Source organism: Lathamus discolor, chromosome 4 (assembly GCF_037157495.1).
Source record: "Lathamus discolor isolate bLatDis1 chromosome 4, bLatDis1.hap1, whole genome shotgun sequence".
In the NCBI taxonomy this organism is placed as follows: Eukaryota; Metazoa; Chordata; class Aves; order Psittaciformes; family Psittacidae; genus Lathamus; species Lathamus discolor.
In genome coordinates, this window is record NC_088887.1 from 30,989,433 (window position 1) to 31,012,363 (window position 22,931).

The following is a 22,931-nucleotide window of genomic DNA, read 5'->3' on the forward strand; positions in this document are numbered from 1 at the left end:
GCGACACCCGCTTGCCCGTCTGGAGGTGGGGGCGGGAGGGAGGGAGACCGCGGCCGCGCGTCAGTACGGCGGCTGTAAGGGGGAGCGTAAGCCAGGGCTCCTCCTCCCCGCCGCGCCGCCCGCCAGACGGTGGCTGAGGAGGCAGCGGGAGGGGATGGTGCGTCTGGCGGAGGCGGTGGCGGACGCCGCTCCGGCTCCTCCATTCCCCCGCTGTCGCCATGGGTATGAGTAGAGTCCCCTGGCCTGCGCAGATATGAGGTACTGCCCAGCAGCGGCGGGTGGGGATGGGGCTGAGAGGAGGAGGGAAGGGCACCACGGTTCACCTCAGGCCAACGGCGCCCGGCAGCCCCCGCGGGGAGGGGGGGGGGGGGGGGGGTGCAGCGGCGCCCCTCTGGCCCCCGCACGGTACCGGCGGGCGGGCGTGTCCCCGGTGCCTGGGCCCCCTGACAGGAGCCGCGTGCCTGGCGCGGAGCGAGGCGTCCCGCTTTTCCTCCTCTCCCGCGGTCGCCGCGGTCGTGGGCGGCCCGGCGGTGGGCGCAGAGCCGTGAGGCGGGATGCGCCCCCCGTGCGGGTCCGGCCCCGGCCGGCTGTGTGTGCGCGCCGGCTGCTGCGCGCTGAGGCGGGCGCCGCTGCTTGCCTTCCTCGGGCTGCCCTTCTTTGCACTATTATCCTTGCTGGTACCTCCCCGGGGTGGGTTTCGCGGGTGCTGTTTCGCAGCGGCGGTTTTGTGCTTAGAGGAAAGCGGGGCGATGCGGCGGGGGGAGCGCCCCGGTTCGTGTGCGCTGGCTCGGTGGTAGCGCAGCCCTCGCCGTCACAAGACAGCCGTCGCTCCCCGGAGGCGGCCGTGTCCCGGCCACCCGTGTCCTCCGGGGGATCTCGGACGTGGAATGCAGGGGATGGGTTGTGCGGCTGCGGGTAGAGCGTTTCCATTTACCGCGTTAAATAACAATTATTCCTTCTGCCTCTGTCGTCTGTGCTCTGTGCCCCTTCTACGCATACGGTCCGCCCTGGTACGAAGGGAAGGAGGAATGCTGTCCCTTACGGCTTGAAAAGGGCGCACGACCAATTGAACGAGCGAGTGTTGTCAGGGCATCAGGAAAAGGAAACCGGTACATGGCCGGTTTTTTGTCCCTTCATTTCTGTTTGCCTCGTATTAGTAGACAACTTTGTGGAGAATATTTCCTGTGGACATCTTTTGTTCTGGTTCAGCTTTAATTTGAAAGAAATGTGGTATTTGGTTTTAGAAAACAGTATTTTCTTTGAGCTCTACCTTTCTGTGGGGCGTGGATGTCACAATAGGGAAAACACTTCCATCTATCATTAGAGTATTATTTAGCAAATCTTGCTTGTAAAATAACTAACATTGCAGATGTGGTAGTGTGGTACTCACTGAAGCGAGATATGCTCTATTTTCCTCTACTTGTTCCCACCTCCCAGTTCTAAAGTATGCTTTTTGTTTTGATCTTGTATGGCAATATGTATTTAAGGTAATAGCTATGTATTTTTAGCAAAATATTTGAAGTCAACCTCCAAGGCATGCATTTTTTCCTAAATCAAAAAGCCAAACTGTGTATTTTAGGTATTGATGACTCTGGAGAGTATTAGTCTGTGCAGTGTTATTCCACATTGCCTTAGACAACCTTTCTTTTTTTATTTTACCTTTTTGTTCTAGTCACCAGTAAATTCCCTCGATGAGCGTGACATGGTGATGTTTTTATACAGTATACTTTTTAACATACTAATTAATTGATTACTGAATTTTTCTTTTTGTTTTAAAATGCTCACACTGCATCTCCAAGTCCTGCTTGAGGGGATAAGGTATAGAAGAAGGAGTACTACATGTCAGCTGTATTCAGATCTCCAAGTACAGGAGTGTGTGTGTGGGGTGTGCTTGCTCGTGGATGATGAAGAAGTGTACTGATTACATGTAGAAGTGCAGGTAAAGAGAACAGTTCTGTTCCTTTTACACACTCATAATCTAGGATATGCAGTCATCTATGTTTAGGCATGCATGTAAGTCAAAGCAGCTTGAGCCATTTTAGCTTGCGTGATTAGCACTTGTATGCTCTCACTGATTTTGGCAGCTTTACAGGGGTCATGTTTCGTACAGATGAACTGTTTCTGAACAGTTTCTGCAGTGTATTAGGCTCAGACTTCATTTGAGCTGAGTGGGCTGATCTTTGCACTTGCTGCTTCGCAAACCACACTTAATTCTTTCAGTTCTGGTGTTCCTTCTATAATATCCCAGTGTCTTTAGTTCCAGATAAGATCCTTTTCAGAGTAGCTGTGTTTTCTTGATAATTTTCCTTTATATCCTGGTTCAGTGGAATAACTGCTTAGTTACAGTAAAATAAGAATTGGTATCTCAAAATAAACCAATGACCTGCAGGGCCTCTTCTGTCTCTTGCTGCTGTTAGCTGTTTGGGGGAAAGTCTGTATGCCCTTTCCTTAATGCCTCTAATCATGCAATTAGGATAGATTTGGATTCAGGAAAGAATGTGAATGTAGCAATTAAATAATTCCAAATTATGATGTTGAATAGCCTCTTCTGATCTATCTTTGTACTGTAATCATGAATTGTAATTTTAGCTTCTAGCAGGATAATGCCCATGAAAACAGGAATCTAAGAGTTCCATTTGTAGAATAAAAATCAAAATAAAACAGGGAAAATGTAAGCAATGGCTTGAGGGATGGGGAGAAGCTCATCATGGAGAGTTACCAACTAAGAACATTTGCTTATGCTGTCTTACTAATAGAGAAGTATAAATCATAAGCAGACAGATTTGTTTGTAGTACGCATTTCAGGTGGGGGTGGCTCAGTAGTTAACCAGCATGAAATCAGAGAGATCAGATTTTGTTTTTTCTTATTTTTACTATACAAGTAACCAAAGATTTCTTCTGCTCCTGTTGTGTGCTAGAAGCTTTGAATGCTCATTGCTATTGTATTTAATACAGCTGCTGAACTTGAAATGCCCCCTACACAGTAAGTTTCTTTTGTTTTTACTTGCATAGCATGAAATTGGGTGGTGTGGTAGACAATTAGAAATTTGGTCCAGTCTGAGATCTAATGATAAACTACTTCTGCACAAAAAACCTTACTGTGAAGTGCTAAAATTTATGTTGATACGGGGAAAAGTAGTTACCCTCTTAGTATGTATGATACAGGGCAAAAGTAATTACCCTCTTAGGGATACATTTTGAAAATAAGAAACGTACTGAAAATTTATTTGAAAATTGAAAAAAGGATATAGCATATTCCACTGATTATTTTTGGGTGGCATTGTTATGTTATTGTAGGTATGCCTTGATATTTTAATTGCAGGTTGCAGTATTCAGAACTGTATTTGCCAATCTTTCCTGCAACAAAACAAAAACTATATTTTTGGTGTGCACATGTAGATGTTTAGTTAATCCATCTGTCTAGACTGAATCTCTAGATAGCTCTGTGTGTGTGGAAGGCATAGTTAGTCAAGTTCTTGATAGACCGTGCATCTTTTTTATAGGAGAGATTAGTTTCTAATTACTGATCTTAAATGCTTCTCTACAACTGAAACTGGAATTTGTTCAGAGCGTCAGAGGATCACCTTCCTGACCAGAATAGAGAATGAGTGAACATTAATTAATTTTGTGTGGGGAGGAGTGAAGAGAGGTATCTTTTGTCTTCCCCAGGAAGAGCTTTTCTTTTGGCTTGGATTTTTTGCCTTTTATTTCTGGTGCGAAATGTTCATTTTTAGAGCATTCTCTTCATTGCAATCAGTCAAAATGCAAAAATTTAAATGACATAGTATGTACTTAACTTGTTTTTCTCTTATTAAATGTGTTAAACTTTAATATGTTGGGCATTTTCCGTTTTCATGTGTTGTAGCTAAGGCAATTGGATTAATTAGTGCTCGTGTCATTCAGTGGTCACCTTTCCTTTTCTCTGTGAAGTCAACTTTTCATAAGCATTGCATGTGTAAAATGTGTGTCTGGAATTTAAAAGTAATAATATTATTAATTGCCTGAAACCTAAATCCCTGCTGTATATTTCTCTTTCACAGTAGTTCTCAATCTCCCTTCTCTTGCTCTGTCTCTTGTGGTTGTGTGTACCCACAGGATATTTGTGGTGACCACAGTTTTGACAGTTGAAGTCTAAATACTATGGATTTGTAAGAGTAAATTTTTGTGTGATATCAGTCCTTGAAAATCATGGGCTTGATGGTATATTCTAGCTAGTATTATGGATATATGTGCTAGGAGTAATATAGATTAGCAAGACCTAGTAATACTATTAAAATAATTTCACTGAAGACCTGTTTTCTCAAGAGTTCAGGTTTTCCTTTATATTTTGATGGGTAGCTCCTTCTAATTTCCATGGGGATTCTCTACCTAAATATCTTTTAAGGATCTAGACCTAAGGATGACTAATCTACTGTAAATTACTGGACAACAGTTTCTTTGCATTATTTCAAGATACAGTTTATTTGCTCCATATAAATGCACAATTTTTAAATAATAGTTATTAATTTATTTTCAAAATACCCAGAATGCCTGGGTTTAAATCTGTGGTTTCTGAAAGAGGGTTCATGAAGAGCCACTTTGGAATGGTTGGGACTTCTCTGGAGGACTCATAATGAAACTCCTCTTTAGCACTTTGCTTTTTAATCTTTCATACATAATTGTAAATAATACTTAACAACAATGAAATGTACCTATAAAATAATTCAGTAGCTATATACGAGGACTTACTTGCAGCATTTAGAAAATTTCTAACTCAAACCACACATAAAAAAGTCTTAAGTAGTATCTTTGGACCAGTTTACTAGTTAGCTGCTCTACTTACATTTAGCCGTGCTTTCTAAAGATATTTTCCAAAAGTAATTACCAGACTTAGCAGCTGAGAATAAAACAATGGAAAATGAAGCTTTTCATAGACTATATACTTCATAGTAGAAATTTACAGCTTAGACTCACATGTGCTGTGAGCAGGTAGTAGGGTTTCCCAACATGCTTGACAGTTAACTGCTGTTTTTATCCTGTTCTGGCCCCCCACTTTTTAAAGAAAGAAGTAATCAGTTTCTGTGACTGGTGTTATGATTTGCATGTGTTTTTACTGAATGATGTGTTAGGTGTAACTAAGTCACCTTCATTGTATTAGCTGCCCACAGATAATCTTGACGAGAATTTTTAAGACTTAAAGGACTAAAATAAACAATTCTGCATTAAAACTAAAGCTGTATGTTTGAGGGCTTACTGAAGACTCTGAGTGGCAAGTAGCGCGGAACACAGATTTCTAGTTTCTCAAATGTGACAGCCGGAGTTTCTGTACTGATAACTTTATTAAGGCTTGAAGATCACCACTATAATAGCTTACCAGCAGGCAGCTCCCCTTGGCTTTGTCCTTGCTTTGTGATCAGACACATCTGTAGAACCATATCAAAGTTTTGAGGTAAAGACTGTATGCAAACTCTTAAATGAAACAGTAATTGTTTTGAGCAAACAATCGTAGTTTTGCAACATTTTACAAAGTAATTGTTTTGTAAATAAATGTAACAGATACACAAATCAAATTGTTGCATTTTTTTCTGTGATTCTGTAGGTCTGCTAAGGTTCGAAGGTACCTGTGTCAGAGTTGCATTGGAGAAATGAGAACATTTATCAATTTCTGACTGTAATTTTAAGTCTCTCAGTGTGAGCACCTGCAGATGGTGTATGAGAAAAATATTAAAGTTATGTCTAGTTGTGTGTTCAAGAAAGGGTAACCACCCATCCTGGGGGAGAAAAGAAAAAAACATATCGATTGTGCGTCATTACAGAGTAGAACAGTCTTGGGTGCCCATTTAGTTGAAGAAACTGTGTAAAGTCAGCTGCATATTCAACTTTTAAAGGTCAAGGTGAGTTTATGCAGGGACATTCAGATGTTTGTCAGTGATGACTGATATGATCTTCATATTATGTTACAATAGTGCTTGTATATTAAGTGTTCATATGACTGTTTTGAAAACTGAAGATACAATCGAGCTAATTTTTGTGTTTTGAGCCACCAGCTCTTTATTAGAAAAAAGCCCTTACTAGTAACTGTGAAAATTAATTTTCCACGTAATCTAGCTTTGTAACACAATTTAAAATCCATGAATACGTGAGAATACAGGCTGCCCTGTAAACTGTGAGGTGCAATATTTAGTATTTTTTTCAAGTAATTTTTTTTTAGTAGGTTATGGCAGGATTGGTCAAAACTTTAGTGTTGCATTTTCTACCAGTCTTGCAGCCAAAGAAGATAAAGGCTGAACAGATCCTGGTTCCAGTTATATTACACTGTGTTTAGACATTAGCTTCACATTGTTAAGCCCTCATCCTGCAAGCTGTTCTGTATGAACACATACCCCTACAAAGCTGGCAGCTGAAGAGAATCTGTTGCAATACATAGATGCGTCTGTGAAGAGTTCCCTGCAGGTATGTGGCCTTCAGCTGGTGGATTCCTGTGTTTGTGATGAGGAGGTTTAGACTGAAGCTCAATTACTTAGTGTACAGTTCTAATAGCTTCCATAAATGTTCAGGGCATTTTTGAGAAGTAAGATTCTTTCTTTCTTACAGAGAATCATAAAAAAGAGCTAACAGTTATGAGAGTTCTGAGAACTCTCAGAGAAAAAGCTAGGAGTTCTGTTTTGTAATAAAATGCCAGTAATCTGATCATGTACCAAAAGGGATGGTGCAATAGTTTGATTTCTTGAAAAAAATTCTGACATTTTTTTCGTTGCATCATGTGTGCGTCCCAGTTGGAAAAACATTTTTCTGTTTTTCTCTGGCAAAGAGATTCCTGTGATAATCAGGTTTGGGTTTTGTTCTGTGTTTTCTTTTCTTGTTTGTTTTTGCATGGGTGTCCGATGTAATTGGCTCTTTTTTCATTAACAGTTCTCTGACCTGGTCCTTCAGTGCATCTACTGCCTGTGGTAATGTAATGTTTGCTTTCCTAGCTCCTTGCCTTCAGCAGTCAATATTCCTTATATTTGTTAATTTTTTTATTTCCCCCCCCCCCCCCCTTTTTCTTTCTTTTTGCATATGTGTTTCTTCATTTTAATGGCCCTGTAAATTTTGGTATTATCTGAAGGCTGGCAGGTGTTCTTTCCCACTTAAGCTTTATAATTTGATATTCCTTGTTCCGTTCTTGTTTGTAAAAGCCAATCCCAACAAGGAAAGACTGTGTAAAGTAAATTACTGGAAATAGTTTGTAGAGCTACCTGAAGTACCTTAAAAGTTTTCTCACAAAGCAGCATTCTGTTTTAATACTTCTGTGCTTCAGTGTGTGCCCAAATTGCAAACAAGCATTAAAAAACACCAAAAAGGAGGAGGAATAATTTTTTTTGTTAGAATAAAGTAGTGTGGAATTAAGTTGCTGTAGGTATTTTGGCAGGTACTAAATTTAAAAACCTGGCATGTTACAAGTTTTTCCCCTGTTCCTTTCCAACTATTCCTTATACTTGTCTCTCTTTTTTTTTTTTTTTTTTAAGAGTATTGAAATATGTTTTCACATAAGATCATCTATACTTAACTTTGTGGCAGAACATCATGGATTTTGGAGGTGCTTAGTGATCAAGTTTGAAAACATCCATTGTCTGGCTTAGAAATTTCTGCATGTTCTGCTGTTCTACACTTAGTCTACTTAAAGCCATAGTAGACTATGGTTCTACTATGCAGCCTAGTAGGAGCATAATATGCTCCTAAAAGAACAAAAAGCAATGTAATGTATGAACATAATATGCCAATTTTAACAAATATGATAGAAATTAAGTTAGTTGTGTACATAGGCTTGAGAAAAATGGTATTGCTTCAAGGAAATGTTGCCAAACTCTATGATGACATGAGCAGGGGAAGAAGGCAAATGCATGTAATTTTTGGTGTAGTGCAGCACTTGCCTAGGTGTGATGATGGCATTACCAATAAGCTCTGGCTGTGGTCAGGAGTCAGTGACTTAGTTGGTATCAATAAGTTTGTCTTAGTGTTGAAAATTCCTGTTTGCCATAAGCACTTCATCTAGCAGTAGTAGTACAAAGAAGGTGGTAATGGACTTAAGAAGTGATCTGTAGTTGAGGTGGAACTAAAATAGTTAGATCCTCCCACTCTGATAGTGAGTTCCTCCCACTAGGATGCTTTTAGGATCTTAGTGGGATCCTGAACCAGGCTTGCTGAGAGGAAGTTGCTAAAGTTGTTATCCATGCTCAGAATATGCTTTGTTACCCCAGTTCTGATCAGAATAATCTGAATGGAGTTGAGGGCTGTGCAGCATTTTCACTTTAACAGTCTCATGCTTATTTGATCAGTCTTTTTTATTTTTTGCACAGTCAGAAGTTATGGATGTACTGTAGGTCACACAGCTCTGCACAGTAACTAACTGGAATCTGCTCTTGTGAAACAGAAATATGAAAGGCTCCAATGCAGTACTGGGTTTAACATACCAAATGCAGTAATGGATTGATTCCCTGAATGTGTTGCAAATGTACATTTTGGTGCTACTATCTAAACTCAACCTCTAAATCTGAAGGGATTGCCTCAAACTTGTTCTGTCTGTAGATGATGCAAGCAAAACAATTTTGCTTTGTGGGTTGTTTTTTCTCTTTTGAGGGGGAGGAAGAGGAAAAAATGAATCCGCTTGAGTTGAGTACTCTTAACATTATTCGGAACTGCAACAAATGCTGTTGTATGACTAAAAAAAATTAGCTTGCTTTTAGTAAGTAGTTGCTTTAAGTTAACTCAATACAGAGTTTAATCTGCTATTATTTTAGAACAAACAAAAGCATGAGTACTTCTTTAATAACTCAGATATATCCCTAAGTAGAACTGCTTTCTAAAAAATCCCCAACCAAACCCCAAAACCACAGCCCAATCCTGCATGAACTTACCTGATGTGCTCTACAAACTTATATAAAGCCTTGATATTTAAGTATCTGTTCCTGTTCTTCCTCTGTCTTAAGAAACCTGGCAAGTATTATTTTAATCTCCTTGTGTTATCTAAGACTTTTTAGGTGATGATATGAGGAAGATCCTGGTGAAGACTGTGGACTAGTTAGTATTTGTATGGGAAGTTAAATGGAATTTAAAAGCTAAATTTGCATTGTAAGCCTATTGTCCAGAACCAAGAGGTCATGTTTGATGTGCTGTGTGAATAAGAGAGAAATAAAGGAATATTGGTTTAACAAAAGCAGCATAGTATTTTGTGTGTGTCTGAGACTAGCCATTTTAGCATCGGATCATCTTAATGCCCCAAAGAAGAGCCACTGGTGTTGTGGGAGAAAAAGAGAGAAGTTTTTGAAAATATTTGAAAAAACCTTTATTTAAAATAAACAAGACCAATCCAAACAAAAAAGCCAAAGGCAAGCCATTTTGATGTGGACATCATCTGCTCTGTCAGAGTCTAACCCTTACTTTGTATACAGTCTTTGTACAGAAGAGACTAAATTTCATGTGGTTTGGTATCTCTGAGTATTCAGGCACCACCATTTGTTTATGCTGTTGCTTTGTTTTGATATCAGAATTGAGAATTTCATAGGCAGGTGACAAACTGGTTAAGATCTGAGCTAGTTTCACTCTGTTCCTGCTTGTGTCTTGATACAGATTTCAGAGTCCTTACCGAGACAGGAGGAGAGCTGTAGGACTAAAGCCAGTAGGAATATGTAGAATTGTTTTTATTCTTGTTTCCCAGCCTCACCACTTGCTCAGAGGCAGGGATAGGAGAAATGGAGCTTTGACCTTTCGGCATCTTGGCTCTCATTAGTTGTTGGCTTGAGGAATTGAATGTATTCCAGGGATGACATGTTAGCTGAAATTTCAGCAGACTGAAAGACTGTAGTCTTTTCAGCTGGTAGTTGTTTCTGGGTACTTGATAGGCTCCATTGATGGCTGAATAATAAACCTTCTGCCTATTGTGTGTTGTGTGGTAGTTTGGTGTGGTTTTTTTTGTTTTTTTGTGGAGTTTTAAGGACTTTTGTATAATTAAGAGGAGCGATTCTGCCTTTGGTTTTGATACTTGATAAAGTTGCTGTAATCAGAAATTGCATGAGGCTTCAGAAATAGTTTTGCATTTTTCTTTCTGCTGTAGTGCTTCAAGCAGGAAAATGTTACACTGTAGCTCCAAGGAAAATGGGATTCCCTGCTGGAGTGGCTTTCTTCCTAGAGTTTCTGGAATTTGTTATGGTAATGCCAAGTTCCTGCTTTCCCTGGATTACCTAGATGCAATCCTGAATTAAACCACCTGGGGTTTGTTAGAAAAGCGAAGTACAGGCTAGTTGGGGCAGGGAAACAACTACATCAAAATAGCTCTCCTGAGTGTATGTAGGGAATATAATCATGCTGAATCTCTTAAATTAGTATCTTGTGTACCAAAATCAGGCATTTTGCTAGGGCATTCAAAACAGTGTCAGAAATTTAGTTCTTTTATTTTAACACAAACCCGCAAAACCCTGCAAGCATTGTGAACAGTAATGCTGACTCAGCTAAACTTTCTGTGCTGAAATAAAACCTAGGAAGCCTGCATATAGAAATTCTTGTGATATTTCATTTCCTTTTGTCTGGAGATTTATTTCTTTGTTATCCTTTCTCAGCTTCAAAAAGAAAAAAAAATTAATAATTCAGTGAGAACTATGCATGCAGTTGCTCTTCACCTGAGATACTTTGTAGCTAGAGAGGTTTAAAAAGACAGTAAATATAAAGTCAAGAAAAGGGCAGAAGGCTACAAATAGTGTAGATACAGCAGTATGCAGATTTCCAACCTTATTTTGCACTGATTATTGTTTCTATTTCTTTCTAGTTCTGTACGAGGCTGTGTACAAGAGGTTGACTTTTCTGGCAATCCTCAGGTACTTTTCTGAAGTAGCTTGGATACTTACAATGAGCTCCAAAGCTAAGGAAGAGAGATGGAAAAATACTAGGTTAACAAAATTAGCCAAAGAGGGATAATGGGATCTTGTCTCAACTAAGGTATGTTTAACATCTACCTGTTGAGTTCAGTTGTTATCCCTTTACTATATTGTGAAACCAGATGAAGATAGCCTGCCAATAACTTCATCTTGTATTAGCTTGGCTTTCTCTCCTATGAAAGAGTTTATTCTGTGAAGATTTAAACAGAAACAAAGCCTTTTTGCGATGGAAAGAAACAGAGGTTGCCTAGTTAGGTGGCTTCCACCATTCTTTTGATTTGTAGACTTCTAAAATATGTCTTCTGAGGATACATGCTTGGCATAATGTATGTAAACCTAATATTAAGCTTCATTTTTCTTGATTATTATTCCAAGTTAATAGAGGTTTCCTTTGTCTTGAATGTGAACTAAGGGAAACCATGCTCTTGAATTCTCATGGTCTCTCTTGTTTTGCTGAGAAAAATGCTTTAGCTGATACGCTTTTAGGCATACTGTTGGGAGGTTGAACCATTTTTACTGATATGTACATCAGGTGACTTATAGCAGGAGCAGGTGTATCTAAACACAGAGACAACCAAATGACTGCTTTGTTCTGAGAGCGTAGAGAACACAAATTACATATGTGAGGCTGCCGCTGTGTAGCTGGTATATTCATGTGACTGTTCTAAATCTCCAGAAGATTTCCCAATAGAGTCTTACGGGGACATGGGAGTATTAGTGCAGTTGACCTGCTGTTGATGTGGTGAGGAGTAACCAGTGTGGAAAAAACTCTCATGGAAGTGCTGCTTCAGGGGAGAGGATTCTTCAGTGATGTGTCTGTCCTTGCAGAGTGATGGCAACTTGGGTACCTACAGTTTGTATATCTATTTACCTATTCCTGGTTATCCAATTTATTTTAAATTGCCCTAGTTTTGTATTGACCTCAGATTTGCACCGTCTATTGAGTCACAGCAGTGAACATACTTTCCTCCTCCCACTAGGAATAGGCTAAATTTGTTGGGAAAGTATTTGGCAATTGTATTTAGTTCAGTCTGTTTGAAAAATATCTCAGCAGCTGGTTGCTATAGAACCATTCTATCTCTTCCAGATTTTAATGTTTAGGGGGTTGGATATAGTGTGGAGGTTATTGGCAAGGTAACTGAAAAAATGTGTTAAGTTCTTTCTCTCTTGGGACGATGCTGGCTTAGTGCCTCTTTGTACCCTTTGTAGAACTTCTTTATTACTGCTTTTTAATGGCTTGCATGAGCAGTGCTGTTGGTGGATGCTGTGACCTCTGATGCTGTGTATCTGGTTACTGGTATTTTTGGCCAGGCTGTAGCATTTTAATGCTATGGCTCTTTTTTTTCTTTTTTTTTTTTTCCTTGCATTTTTGTGTGTCAGTTCAGTTGGTATGCCAATCTAGGGAGAAGCACTTAAAAATCAGGTTTAACTGAGTTTCCATTACAGGTCTGCAACACTTTGCACTAAAACCAGTAACAAATTTAGATTTCTCTTGCAACTGTTAGCTATCACTTGGAACAATTATGATTCTCCTCACTCCTGCTCCCTACCCCTTAACCCCCAAGCTTTTGGGTTTGTTTTTTGGTTTTGTTTTTTGGTTTTTTTTTTTCATAGAGCTTAATTCATAAATGATTTACATATGTTTCTGGGGGCTTGATACTCTGAAATTGCTGTTTTCCAAAGCAGATTAATTCTCCTGTCACAGAGAGAACCTTTTTCGGAGTTCAATTGCTATATGCAGTCATCTAGAAGATCACATCTTAAGGATTTTTCTAGGTAACCAAAGCTTTTTTATTATTCAGAAATAAACCAGTCTGAAACATAGGCTGTGGTCAGGGTGGTTCATGCTCTTCATCTGTACTCCTTCAGAATTTTTTAAGAATGGCCTTATCTCAAGGGTTTGGCATAAACTGTGTGTTGTACTAATGCCTGCATCTTGCTTGTATGTTCAGGCATATAAGTTTAATTCTATCTTAATATTCTAAATGTTTCAGTTTAGAAGCAGTCTGATAACTTTCTTAATTGTCAGTAATGAAATTAATTTTTTGGAAAGACTGATGGAAGAGGTAGATTAGTATAAGTGAACAGTTAATACAAGTGAGTAAACCAGGAAACTTACTACTCTGTGTAGGCTTATGTCAGTAACCAGTTGTTTCTAGCCTTAGCTCTGGCATACCAATCTGTGTTTCAACAAAGTTTGTCTCCCTCTTCCACTGTTGTTAAGACAGTAGGTTTCTTTCTAGTATTTCCCAAAAAGTGAATAGTACACATACATTGTCTTAAGGTATTACATTTTCTTGTTCGATTTGTTTGCACTGTTACCCAGTTTCTTTGCCTCCATTTCAACTTGATTCTTTCAGTTGGTACCTTCAGTTCTCTAGGGATTTTAACACGGCATGCTTTGGCAATGAACTGGCTGCTGGCAATCAGATTTCCTGAGGCCTCCATTGAGACTTCAATTTCAGGCTGTTAAACCAACAGGAACTTTTTAAAAGTAATGATTTGCAGGGTAGGAAGATGCTGATTTTTCTGCTGGGCCTAATTCAAAATTCTTTCTCTTTTGTTGGTATCTTGAAGGAACTGGAGATACTGGGTAGTTTTGTTGTTTGGGTTTTTTTTTTTCCTCCCTACTTCTCAAGCATTCCAATTCTCTGCTGTACAAGCAGTGATTAAATGAGTCACAGATAAATATATATCCCAGATACTTGTGTTACTCTTTCAATTGTCATCATGTATTTAGCATTTAAGAACTGATATTCAAAATAATTAATGAATTTTTTCAGCAGGTCTTAAAGTAAGAACATGTACCATATAGTAGAACACCTGTAGTGTGAAGCAGTTGTCATGGGCATTGTTGGAGATTAAGAAATAAAAAGCAAAAAGAAAAATGTGTGAGTAAATGGCCTACTCATTCTAGAATGCCAGTGCATTTCTTGGCAATGCTTGCTGGCAAGCTTTATTGAGGATTACTTGCTGCTGCTTTTTTCTCTTTTAAATGTATGAACTGGCTTTTTTTTTTTTTTTTTCCTGGAATTTTTTGTTGCATGGCATGGGATTTCCTGCTGGAAAGTTGCACTAAGATAGCTGTACATTTGAAGGAGTACTTTGAGTACTTGGGTTCTGAAACTGTCAGCAGCAGTGTTTAAGTATATGAGAACTGAGGCATTTTTATGTAAATTTTATCCCTATGGGTACTTTATTGATCATTTATGTGAGAAAGTAAAGTTGATTTGGCTTATGTATGAGATTTATGCTAGTACTGCTCTGGAAGCTTTAAAAGTGATAGGAAATAGTACTGTAGTTGTAGGAAGAACAGTTATTGTTGCTGGGTTTTCAGAGAAAGTAAATTTAACAATCTCCCTCTCACTGTGTCCTACGCTTACTATAATTTACTGCTTCATAGCACCTGCTATGACTGCTCACAACCCTGGAACTGAGCATATTTAACAGAAAATACTGTATATCATACTTGGCATATTTAGTGCCTCTGCTGGTTCTTGGTTAGGTGTGTATTCATTGTTCTGAGTCAAATGGTGGTTATTGTTGCTACCTTATTCTTTCCCCTGCAAGTAGCCAGCTCTTTTTTCCAATAAGTTCATTTTGTCTTTTGCCTTTCATTTCAAGTGCCAGTAAATGTCATGTATGTTTTTCAGGAGAGTTGAAAACTATGTGGTTGAGTTTTTGAGAAAAGCTTTTTTGTCTGATGAAGGTTTGATAGCAGGTGCTTCAGTATATGGGGTTTTTGAATAGCTGAGATGTTGACAACTTATTTTTTAATGTAAAATATCTCAAACCTACACTTCTGGAGACAAGTGACTACAAGAAAATCTTGCTTGCCATTTTAGAAACTAACTTCTGAGCTGTAATGATTGGTGAAGGAGTGGATGCTTCATTATAATGCTAGTTTTCATTTTCAGGTCTCAGAAGGTGAATAATCAGGAATGTATTTTTAGAAACCAAAGTTTATTTTTAAGATCTTGTCAGTTGCCAGCTCTTAGAGTATGCTGTGCTGTACTGAAGCCAGCCAGTGTGAGCTGAGAAATCACTGCAGAATATACTGCCACTTATGCTAGCCTCTGCTCTTTAAAGCTTCCTGCACAGCTGTCCCCAAGCCACTTCTGATGATTTCTCTGCTGCAGAAAATGGCCCTCAAGCTGTCTTCTGCTGGAGTCATAAGACTCTGTTTTTGAGGTAAACTTGTGCCTATTTTTAAATAAGCCACATGGAGAAAGAAAGTAATCCTGATTCAAGAGTGAAAGCACCTGAAGATGTAGTAGCTTCTGGAGTAGGTCGAATGAATGGGGACTACAATCATTCCAGCTCTCGGGTTTTAATCCACTACTGCAAGTGTGAGCTATAAATTGTGTAAACTTGCATTCCTCCTGGGCTATAAATTTTACAATCTTTTCACATCTATCGTTCTCGCATGAAGGTATGTTAACATACTTGTAATGGAGAATAAATCACCAAAATATCTCCATTATGGTAGCATATGAATCCATTCTGTTATGCCAGGCAAATGTTGGGTTGTTTTTTTTGGTTTGTTGTTGGGTTGTTTTGAGATTTTTTTCCTAATCTTACGTATGTGTATACATTTATTTTATGTGAGCTGGTTACTTCAGCTTCTTTCTGAGCTTTGGCTGCATGCTTTATCCTGAACTTGAAATCAGCGTAGAAAGAAAGGAGCTGTTTTGAGATTAAGTTTAAGGACTAGATGTGTTTTTTACGTGTATATCAGTGTGTTGGTTGCTATCAGCGTATGTCTTTCATCCTGTCAATCTTGAAACCATAAGAGAGAATAAAATGCTGAAGATGCATGAGTTTAATCAGCTTTTCAGGAGCTTCAGCTGTAATTGTTAACAAGGCATGGGAAATAACATTCTGTAATTTTTCTTATGTTTTTACCAATGGCAAGTTTAAAAACTAAGAGAAGGTAGACAGCTTCATACGCTTTGTAATGATGTAATTTAAACACTAAATATTTTGAAGTGTGATTATTTCCTCTTTTTATAGAGCAGGGTTTTTTAGGCACAGAATTCTCATTTTAGTAAAGATGATGCAAATTTCTTGGTCTCCGGATTGCTCTTGGTAACTGTTTAAATTGATACTAGAGGTGGTATCCCTACAAATCGTGGCTGAGTCGTGACGGACACTAATTTTCAGTGAAGAAGAGTAAGCTAATGGCAACAAACATACCAAGAGAAAACTGTCCGGGTGAGATTTAATGCTGATGACTTCTGTAGGAATTTGAAGTTCACTCATTTAACCAGATAGCTGGAGTCTTTCACATCTTCAACATTTGTGTCCTGCAAGAGCCTTCCTCAGGGCTTGTACTGTGAGGGAAGATGGAAAAAAAGGAGTCTTACAATCTGACTATCTTCTTTTATTTCTTAAAAAAAACCCCAATCTACCCCCTGAAAAAAAAAAAAAACCAAAATAAAAACAAACAAATAAAAAACCAAACCCACAAAACAGACAAAAAAACCCCCAAACTTAATCTCTAGGCAAGTCAGATCCTAAAATGAAGCTGTGCCTTCATATCATTATTTTGTGTAAGCATCCCTTCTCAGGAGTGTGAAACTTAGCTTAATCTTTGTGATGTTTTACATGAGTAAAGCCATGAGAGCTGTGGGAGTTTGATGAAGGAAAGAGATGAGTTGTGTTCGAACTATGAGGTGGATGAACCGTGAAATCCACTGTAGCATCATGCGCTTCCTGTGCTTTTATCAGGCTTGTCTTGCTTCGTTCTTTTTTGGCCCTCCTCTCTGTGACTTTATTTACTACTATCTCTATAAGTGTTTAATTTCTTCACTTTTTTCTCTCCCTGCCTTTGCTGAGGAAACAAGTCTCTAGAGGATGTGGAGTTCAGGGTGTGTCTTCGTAGTAATCAATCTGGTGGTACCACACAACTTTAGTGAGTGAGGATCACATTATACATACCAGCAAAACTGTATTTATGCATGTAGCTGGGCACTGATTAATAGCATGTTAAAAACTTGCAAATGTTTTAAGGAGTTCAGTAGGCTTGTTTTCATAGCTGTCTTTCTGCTTAAATCAAACTTGAAAGGTTTTATGGATCTATTACGGTGGGAAATCAGAGCACTGTAGTGCAATTTTGCAGTTTGATTTTTCTTTTTTTTTCCCTAGCTGAAGACAGCCCTGCAAGCAGGATGTGATTTGTTACAAATTTTCCTGATTACTAGGTACTGAAAAACAGATGACTTTTGAAGTATCCACAGAGGAGAAATTTGTATGCTACAGTAAATGAACCTCCCCATGCTGCAGATTTGTGACTTACAGTAAATAAACCATTAGCACTAACAATAATGTTAATGTTCTTATCCTCTTGAAGGAAAGGATTTTTTATCCTGGAAAGAGGTACTAAAGCATTTCGGTACAAGGAAATTATTCTTTTCGTATTATTAACCATACAGTTTTCTTTGGTCATTTACAGAAGGACCATAGCAAAGTTGGATGCTTCCAGATCAAGGATGAAGAATGCCTGTGCATATAGTGCCCTCCCCCTGTAACCTGCATTCTTAGGAGGATCCATCTTATCAGCTATAAATATTTATATACTGAGAATAAGCATCTGTTTTCTAACTGCTTGATGTATCTATCTTTAAAAAAAAACAGTCCTGTCTTCTGTATCTTCTTGCAGTTGGTTTGTTTGTGTGCATGGCCTGTTTATTTCTTTATAGGCTTGAAATAATTCCTAACCCTTGGTAGAAATGCTGAGTGTTTGTAGCCTGGAACTTGGTGACACCATGCTTTAGTGATCCCATTGCTCCATCAACTGCTGAGCGGTTAGAAAGTGCTGCTGTGGAACAGTGTTTGCAATGCAGCACTGTTTGTTATGTTGGAAGCTGAAATCTGTCTGTTCTTCCAATAATCTCTTGTGTCTACCTATCTCTCTTTGTAGTGAGAAAAACAGTACCTTCTCTGTAGATATGCTTTAAAGGAGTCTGTGTTGCACAAGTACTGGCACTTCTAGTTAAACATATGGAAAGCCTTAATTTTTTTGTGTCTGTTTTTATCATTTCGTTGCTGCCTCTGAACTTGTTATTACCACTGGTAAATATTCGGGAGGATGATCCCTGTCCTAGAATCATAACATTTGAATAATCTTTTACACCAATCAAGGACTGAAACTTTTCCCACTGTTGTTAAGATGCAGGAGACTGACTTATGTGGAACTGATAGAAAACACACTTATCATCTGTAAAGGAAACTTGTCACATGCCCTTACACAATTTTTAGTGCCATTCAGCTACACTTGCAGTCAATTGATAATTTTGTTCACTATATAAACAGGATTTATAAGTTGGAATACGTTTTAAAAATTATTATATGTGTATCTACCATTTATGATTTCATCTTGCAGAACATTTTTCTTTTCCTTATCCTGTTGCATCTATCAGTTGCCTAGCCTTGTGGACACACCTGAAATGGTTTTGCTCTTGTGAAAATTGCTTACAGGCGTTTTGGAGGGGAATCAGTATCCTGGTGGAAGGAGGAAACAGAAAACAGGGTATTTTGGGATGTACCCTGCTGTATGCTGTTAAGCCCTTTATTACTTCACTCATGTCCTTTAGTATATTTTAAATAGACATTACCTCTGGCAGTTGAGCTTTAGCATATTTAATTCCTTGTTTAGGGCAACTGTTGCATTCTTGACAGTGTAAGAGAATCCTTTATCCTTTGTTGTCTGATAAGCAACCTTTCCAGTGTAAGGAAATACCTTAATTTTACAAATGCCCAAGGGTCTGTCCTTATCTCTGTGTGAAAAACAGCACAGGAAGTTTCACTATTTGTTCATCTGACATTTTCATTTCTTCTCAATAAATCTTCTATTTAAAGTACTTTGTCTTTTCATTGTCTGCTGGAAGCATATTTGTGTTAAATGGTATACTTCTATCCTTAGGTAATGTTTGGTAGGTCTTTGGAATATTTCTTTGCCCAGGGTGTTTTTTCCTTTATCAAACTGCATGCCATTGCTTTAATTGGATTGGTTTTAAAAGAAGTATTTCATTTTCTATAAAGCTGAGAATTGATAATCCTGCTAAGGGAAAATTCCAGATCTTGGCATAAGTGAAACCTGAATTGTCTGCTTCATAGAAGAAATGAAGCTTCAGTAACTAACTCCTTGCAATCTGTCAGCTGCTTTAGACTCAAGTGTATTCACCTGGGAACTATTATTTGTACTGGTTTGTTACTAATGTTCCCTAAGTATTTTGGTGAAGGTACCTTTAGGTGATGTTCAGTTTCAGGCAGACTGAAGAGAGTTATTTAATTGTATCATGTATAACAGGTACTGCTTACAATCATAGAATCAACTAGGTTGGAAAAGACTTAAGATCATCAAGTCCAACCACTACTCCAGGGCTGCCAAAACCACCTAAGGTTAACCTAAGTTAATGTCACTAAGGGCCTCATATATATATGATTATTGAACACTTCCAGGGATGGTGATTCCACCACTTCCCTGGGCAGCCTGTTCCAATGCCTGAGCACCCTCAGTGAAGAATTTTTTCCTAATATCCAGTCTAAACCTCCCCTGGTGCAGCTTGAGGGGAGAAGAGGCTGACCTCCATCTCACTACATCCTCCCTTCAGGTTGTTGTAGGGAGTGATAAGGTCCCCCCAAGCCTTCTCCAGACTAAACACCCCCAGTTCCCTCAGCTGTTTCTCATCACACTTGTTCTCCAGACCCTTCACCAGCTCGTTGGACTCCTCTGGACCTGCTCTAGCAACTCAATATCTCCCTTGTAGTGAGGGGCCTAGAACTGAACACAGGTTTTGAAGTGGAGCCTCACCAGTGCCGAGTAGAGGGGGTCGACCAGTTCCCTGCTCCTGCTGGCCAAACTATTTCTGATACAGGCCAAGATGCTGTTGGCCTTCTTGGCTGCCTGGGCACAAGCTGCTTATGTTCAGTGGCTGTCAGTCAGCACCTGCAGGTCCTTTTCCAGTGAGCAGTTCTCCACCCACTCTTCTCCAAGCCTGGAACATTGCATGGGGTGGTTGTGGCCCAAGTGCAGGACCTGGCATTTTGCCCTGTTGAACTCACACCATTGGCCACAGCCCATTGATGCAGCCTGTCCAGATCCCTCTGCAGAGCCTTTGTGTCCTCTAGCAGATCAACATTCCTGCCCAATTTGGTGTCGTCTGCAACCTTACTGAGGGTGCACTCACTCCCCTCATCCAGATTATCAGTGGAGATGTTAAACAACACTGGCCTTAACACTGAGCCCTGAGAGACACCACTAATGACTGTTTGCCAACTAGATACGATACAATTTACTACCGCTCTTCAAGCGCTGCCATCCAGCGAGATGGCATCCTGCCATCTTATTGTATGTTTCTTATTTGAAGTAGAAAAGAGACTCTTCTTTAATCTCTTTTTACACATAATTTGTCACAATTTCCTTGACTTAAATGTAGCATTGATAATATATTCACCATGTAACTGTTTTTAGAGGACTTTGGCCCTGTCCTTTTACAGCCTGTTGTGTGCCAAATGAGTAGAGGCCGAAATTTGGTGATCTTGTATGAGTCAGTCCATGCATACTTTCAGTATTTATATATTTACATTATATAGAAATAATTTCTTAAGTCAGAATAGTTTTGTCTGTTCATGCTTTTTCTAGTTCTATGGCATTTCCTATGTAGTCTCTAAAATTTCCCGAAGGATCAGGATCATCTACAGATGGAATACTGTTTTTTTCAAGTAAGTTAGTATAGTGTCATGTGTTGACCTTAGGTGGCTGCCAGATGCCTATCCAGCCACTCACTCACTGCCGTCAACAGTACAGAGGGAGAAGATGGGGTGAAAATGCCTGTGGGTTGGGATAAAGACAGGGAGATTATAGAACAATTACAGTCATGGACAAAACAGTCTTGGCTTAGGAAAAATTAATTTATCACCAATTAAAATAGGTTTGGCTAGTGGGAAACAAAGACAAATTGAAACAACACCTTTACCCCCTCTTTTATCCCAGGCTCAACTTTATTCCTTCATTTCTGACTCCTCTCCCTCTGTCATGCCCCAAGCAGCACAGGAGGAGGGGAATGGGGGCTGTGGTCAGTCCGTAACAGCTCCTTTCTGCCTCTTCTTCCCCTGCACTCTTCTCCCCTGCTTCAGCATGGGTCCTCTCTGCAGACTGCAGTCCTACAGGATAAACCTGCTCCAGCCTGGGGTCTTCCACAGGCTGCAGTATGGATGTGTGCTCTGTTGTGGCCTTTCCATAGGTTGCAGAGCAATGCCTGATTCAACTAGCCCGCTGTAAGGGCTGCAGGAGTTCCCTGGAGCACCTCGTTCTCTCACGTGGGTGCTTGCAGGGCTGTTTCTCACACTTGTCCCCTCACTGCTGGGCAGTGTTTTGCTCTTTCTTACACACGCTTTCCCTGAGGCACCACCGTCTTGGCTGAGGGCCTCAGCTTTGCCCTGCAGTGGATCTGTTGGAGCCTCAGAGAGGAGCCTCTGCAGTTCTCCACTGCCGGCACTGGGACACCTGCACTTCACATAACCCACATATATGAAGCTTGCGCTACATATATTTTTATAGCTATATACTTTTTATTACGTAGGTTATGTGTGTTGCTTGTGGTGAAATCAAAAGGGTCAGATAATTGGGGTGAATGCAGTACTTGGATCACTGTATTGTACATTGATGCATTCAGTCATCTTGCAGTGCTGGGATCAGGACTATACCTGTATGTTAGTGCCACAGAACAGAGAATTTCCTGGCATGTGCTGCATCAGTAGCTTTATAGGTCAATAAGGTGCTTTTAGAACAACATGAGACTCCTCATAGTTAAATCTTGAAAACTTTGTTAAGTTCTTGCTTAGTATAACCTCCACAACTGGAACTGTAACTTTTTGCAGAGTGTTTGTGTGTCCCCTTTCTCTGGGAAGCTCTGTTATGGAAGAAAAAGGTAATTTCCAGAAGAAAGTTAGGAGGGCATTCTCATTTTCAGGGTTTGTTTTAATGCCTGTTTTGTTCTTGCCCCAAAGAGCAAGCTTCTCTCACAACATACTGCTTGGTGGTGTTGGGCAATTCACTGATAGGTGATTTCTTTTTGCAATTATTATTTTTTTTTTTTCTGAAAACAAACCCAACGGGTGAGTCTGCCACTCATCTTCACTGGTTTGGGGGGTCTTTTCTTTTGGTGAAGTGCAGGGAGGTTTGACATCTCTTAGGGCTCCTACGCATGTTCAGAGCAGGTTCAAGGAATGCTTGTATATTTTGCAAGGTCTCTCTGAGAGTTTTGCCCTGAGATCAAGGTTCTTGAATTGACATTTTCACTCTGAGAGTTTTGCCCTGAGATCAAAGTTCTTGAATTGACGTTCTCAAGGAAATCAATATGACTAATTAGAGGAAAAAAATACAGGAGTCCACCACAGAGAATGACTGCTATCAACCTGTGCCTGAACAACAGGTTAAGTGTGACCAGGAGGAAGGTGAATAACAGGAATACTTGTCTAAATTAAATAATACATGTCTGTTCTTGTATCTGGAAGTGCTCCTAATGCCATGCAGAAGAGCTAGGAAGGCAGAGCTTTGAAGAAATACGTTACAGAAGGTACATGTGTGGGAGATGTTGGCTACTTCAGTCAGTAGTGATGTGGTCTGACGCAACTGCTGAGATGCAATGCTGATGAGGCTTGGTAGATGCTGAATAATTCCTTCTATTAAAGCACTGTTTTGAAAATCTGCTTGACCAATCTGCTACAGCAAACTGCTTTTGCTGTATCACTGCGTTTATGTAGCTGGTGATCCCTTTTCCTCTAAGAGTTCAGAAGGAGAGATACTTACAGAGGAGAAATTGACCTGCACTGGAGTAGTTCAAAGGGCAGAGTCGTCTGTGCCTTCTCTAACATCGCTGACTGTCCTATCTCTGCCCTACTAGACCTTTTATCTTATAGTCTTTCCTTGGAGAAGGGGAAAGGAAATGGACACACAGGTCCTGAACTCTCTCTTCTTGCACTTGTGCTGACTCCGTGCTTTTTCTTCCTTCTTACACTTCCCCCAACATAAGAGTT

General features: G+C 39.7%; 1 protein-coding gene across 5 annotated transcripts in view; it reads left to right on the forward strand.

The window, feature by feature from the left end:
- The first annotated feature begins 75 nt into the window (after positions 1–75).
- The window catches only part of ITSN1 (intersectin 1), a 142,258-nt gene continuing 119,402 nt past the window's right edge, over positions 76–22,931 (forward strand). The window contains exons 1-3 of one of the 5 annotated variants that reach the window (XM_065676866.1): positions 78–258; positions 10,073–10,167; positions 10,781–10,829. Coding sequence is in view for 2 of the 5 variants with exons in the window: in XM_065676868.1 (XP_065532940.1) it covers positions 254–258; positions 10,781–10,829 (54 nt within the window). In the remaining 3 variants the exon portion in view is untranslated. The other 4 variants (XM_065676868.1, XM_065676864.1, XM_065676865.1 and 1 more) reach the window with 4 other exon arrangements.